The sequence below is a fragment of the Archocentrus centrarchus genome, chromosome 9 (genome assembly GCF_007364275.1).
Source record: "Archocentrus centrarchus isolate MPI-CPG fArcCen1 chromosome 9, fArcCen1, whole genome shotgun sequence".
Lineage (NCBI taxonomy): Eukaryota > Metazoa > Chordata > Actinopteri > Cichliformes > Cichlidae > Archocentrus > Archocentrus centrarchus.
Window position 1 is genome coordinate 8,321,140 of NC_044354.1, and position 4,551 is coordinate 8,325,690.

Here is a 4,551-nt window from a genome sequence, read left to right on the forward strand (position 1 = left end):
TTAGTCTATATATATATATATATATATATATATATATATATATATATATATATATATATATATTTTTTTTTTTTTTTTTTTTTTTAATGCATGTAACAGCATTTAAATGTATTCTCTGAGTCTTATTTATTTCCCTACTTTTGATTATGGCAGTTTAGATCCTCCATATGGTTTTGTTTGTGATTAATGTTTGAAAGTATTTTCTGTAAAACTTTAACATTTATAGCACTGTAATGTTTAATAAGATAACATTTGGGATTCACTGAAAGATCAGCTTTGAATGCTGTCATTCTAATTAAAGAGCTCCTCCGCACCTTAACCTGCAGCCTCTGATGCTCAGTTCTGACATTTGTCATTTAACTGTTGATTAACATAACAACAGCTAATAGGAGAGATGCAACTCTGAGCATGCAACAAGCCGCTGAATGGAATAATCAAGGTATAATATGTTTATTTGAAATGCTACTCTGGTTAAGTTCATTACACCCACTAGTTTTACATTAAGTCTGGAACATAATTTGCGTGACCTCTGTTGTCATGATGCTAGCACATTTGTCTTAATCTAAAAGCAAAAAACTACACACTACAGTGAGGAACTGTGCATGATCATTAAATGTTCTTCATTATTGGCCTCATTGTGGTTAATTTAGGCTAATAAATTGTTCACAAACTCTAATTAGTTGTTCATGTTTTGCCGTTTTTTGTGTGTCAGTCAAAGCGGGGGGCGAAATTATTCAGGACAGTTATTACAAATAGGCGCAGTGCTGAATACAGAAATTGTATCTTCTGCTGTCGTTTCTGTTTTTTGTGTAGATTTGTTAGATGGCACACATCCGATGCAGAGCCACATCTGAGGCGACCTCTCGCGCACACGTGGCGCGCACTCCGGTGGCCTTCGGGCGCGCATCCCGGCTGAGAGAGCGCAACGGGTACGACAGTGACGTCAGGAATCAATCCTTTGTCAAACATGTCCATCTGCTTATAAGTGAGAAATGACCGAGATATCAGACAGCTATCCACACCGGCGGAGGACACACAGGTGCAGCGCGACGCTCACTCCAAACCGACAGCGATGCCTCATTCCTTGTTCCCCATGTGCGTCCTGGGACTCCTCGCCCTCTCCTCCGCCTGCTACATCCAGAACTGCCCCCGAGGAGGGAAACGAGCGCTTCCTGAGACTGGGATCAGACAAGTGAGGAATGTTCTTTCTGCCTTCTGCTGAGATAACATGCTTGACCCTCTTATTTTTGAACTGGCTAAGTGTTTGATTTTAAACTACCGTTACTCTTTATTAATATTGAATATAATCTGTAGAAAAAAGTAATTAATAGAATTTATGGAGTCCTAGGCAGCCTATAAATGTGGGAAATTTAACGTGCAATGGTTATGGGATCAAAATCTGTTTGATCTACTGGTCTGGGCTCAGAACGACAATCAGGTGATTTTTAATAACCAAAGAAATATCAAAGACCAAACAACATATGTCAGTTATGAAAAGGTTTCAAAAAACAATACACACAAATGGACCCTTTTTAATGGCATAGATTAAAATTACATATTTAGCTTAACAATGTGGATGTGTGCAATCAGTTGCTGTAGATTAACAGGAAAGCCGATACACATGACTTATTTCAAGTGGTCATATTGCTGTAATATTCCTGTTTTCTAGTACTGAGGCAATGTAATGAACATGTGCTGAAGTGAGACTGACATGAGAATTTCTTCAACTAGAAGCTAATCAATATTTAATATATCACTTTCAGGCTGATATTACAATCTTTATAGTGTTGCTTGAATGTGAGAAGAAAAAGAATGTCAAAGTATAATTGGCCCTGTGATATGCATAATTTTTTTTTTAAGAAATTATATAATATATGTATTTAATAAAATACCATATAATATTGCCAAAATCTGTTCCATTCTCCTCCAGTGCAAGTCTTGCGGCCCCGGAGATAAGGGCCGCTGCTTTGGCCCCAGTATCTGCTGCGGGGATGGTTTCGGCTGCCTGCTCAGCTCCCCAGAAACAGCTCACTGTGTGGAGGAGAACTACCTGCTCACCCCCTGCCAGGCAGGAGGGAGACCCTGTGGGTCTGAGGGAGGGCACTGCGCTGCTTCAGGACTCTGCTGCAACTCCGGTACAGACTGGTCTGCCTGTTTGACATGTTTAGTGGCATCAGTTGGTTTATTATGATATGAACTCATTAATTTCCTTTCCTATTCCATCCCCTTTTTTTCAGAGAGCTGTATGGTGGATGCTGACTGCCTAGGAGAGACAGAGGCCACAGATCCAGCCCACGGCTTTGCAAGAAGCTCACCAACAGAGCTGCTTATGCGTCTTCTGCATGTGGCTGCCAGAGGACAGAATGAGTACTGATACTGTATGTGTGGTCCCTCTGCTGCTCAAGACCTGAAACTGCCACAGAAATAAAGTCCATGTTCCACTATAAGCCTGAAGACCTGAACTCTGAATAAGTCAAAGTTTCTTTGTCCTACTGTTTCTGTTAGAAGCATCTTTCTGATTAACTGGGCTACGATGAGGAGAAGAACCATATTAATTGATCTGAAAACATTAGATTTCATGTTTGTTCCCTCCTTAAAAATGTACATACTAATGCACATACTGTAAACAAAATTTATTCTCTATAAGAAGACACCTGAGGGGTCCAATTTAAATAAGAGCGATATGGGAGAAAACACTGTAAATAAGTCAGAGATTAAAGACTATGGTTGATACAGACATCCAGGTAAAACAGCAGAATGTCAATGCTTGATCAGTTGCTTCTTGTGTAGTAGAAATATTATTGTATATTAAAAATGGAAGAAACATTACAGAATGTATTACTGCCACAAAAAAAGGCTGCTGTTGTTTCTTCTCATCCCTCATTTATCTGAATGTGTTTGAGTGTGAGAAAGAAACTGAGACTCAAAGGAACCAACATAATAACTGCTGAGAAATCAGGCATGATAATTGCTGTAATTTAACCAGTTTCAGTCTATACAGTCTCATGCACGCAGATTACCTGCTTCACCGATGACATAAACTGACTGCACCGATGCATTTGTATCCTCCAACCATGCAACTCAGCAATGTGTATCAACATGTATCGTTTGCGTAGATGGAAGGCAATGATTACGTATCATCAGTTTATCTGTGTAGATTCTCAGTTATCCAGGTCATAGTAGTCTCTGGAGCTTGAAAAAGGCGACTGGACTTGGTTTCAGTTGAAACCAATTTAGGACTGGGAAGGGAGCTCCCTTCCCAGACGTCTCAACCCCCATTCACACCTTTGTTCCAGTGACCTCAATAGGCCACAGGAAACAATGGAGCGGAGTCCTAAATTGGTTTCAACTGAAACCACTGATTAAATATGACCCACGCCCCCTTCACACCTGGGCACATGTGTTCAAGCACATGATCAATAGAGGGTCATAACCACCTCCAGGGGACTACGCCCACAGGGGTTTAAATACCTGGGTCTCTCCACCATTTGGTTGAGAACTGAAGAAGCCTTTCGGATGAGAGGTGAAACGTCTTCAAGAAACAAAAAGAAGTCCAGTCGCCTTTTTCAAGCTCCAGAGACTATCATCAGTTTACTTTCTGTGTGAATGCTTCACTAATTTACTGCCAGATCTGTATGTGATCCAGAGTTGGCACGGGATGCAGGATCTCTCAGATTTTGACAGTTTTATGCTTTGATTGACCTGCGTGGTACGTCAGAAATCATAATCTTTTGGAAAGCCATCTTATATGTGACTCATCTTGTACCTCACACTATTAAGGACACACCTAAGAGCCCACACTTCCCAAAAGATCTGCTGTCAATTCCCCAGATTCCTGGACCCCACTGGGATCTGGTACCTGCGTCGCAGGACAGGTTGGAGCTGTTTTGGAAGCATAAAGGGGACCTGCACATGCGCTACAAGGTCAAGCGCTATAACATCACAGCAAGAAACTGCCTTGTTCCAAAGGCTCAGGCCGTTCTTGTTGGGGTTTGCATGTTCTCCCTGTGCCTATATGGGTTTCCTTCAGATATTCCAGGGTTTGGAGTTTTTAATGATTTCTTTAATGACTTGAAAATATGAATTGGTTGCACAATTTTGAATTTATGTTGAATTTTCTGCAGTCCTCACAGGGTCAAAAGTATACATACAACCCCACTAATATTTGGTCAAATGTCCTTTAGCAAGTTGCACCTCGACCAGACGTTTGTGGTAGCCATAAACATATTTCTTGCATTATTCTGGCTGGAAAGTTGACCACGCTTCTTGGCAGAACTGGTAGAATTCATTAAACTGGTAGCTTTCCCGGTATGAATCTGGCTTTTAAGCATAGTCCACAAATTTTCAATAGGGTCAAGGAGTCATCTCTAAACAACTGCAGAGTCTGAGATCATCAGTTCAAACAACTGTTGTTCTGATGTGTCACCGTTTTGCCAAGGTCTGAAAGAAGACCCAAACTGCCACCCTCAGATGAGAGCTTATGAGCTTCAGAAACAACCCAGAAACCACCAAGGTTCAAGCCTGCCATGAGTGGAAGCTGCTGGAACGCCA

General features: G+C 41.0%; 1 protein-coding gene across 1 annotated transcript; it reads left to right on the plus strand.

Annotated features, from left to right (window-relative positions):
- The first annotated feature begins 997 nt into the window (after positions 1-997).
- avp (arginine vasopressin) lies at positions 998-2,549 on the plus strand. Its single transcript, XM_030737601.1, has 3 exons — positions 998-1,192; positions 1,931-2,135; positions 2,238-2,549. Exons 1-3 carry the CDS (start codon positions 1,073-1,075, stop codon positions 2,372-2,374), a joined length of 462 nt encoding a protein of 153 aa, XP_030593461.1. The 5' UTR covers positions 998-1,072; the 3' UTR covers positions 2,375-2,549.
- The last annotated feature ends 2,002 nt before the right edge of the window (positions 2,550-4,551 follow it).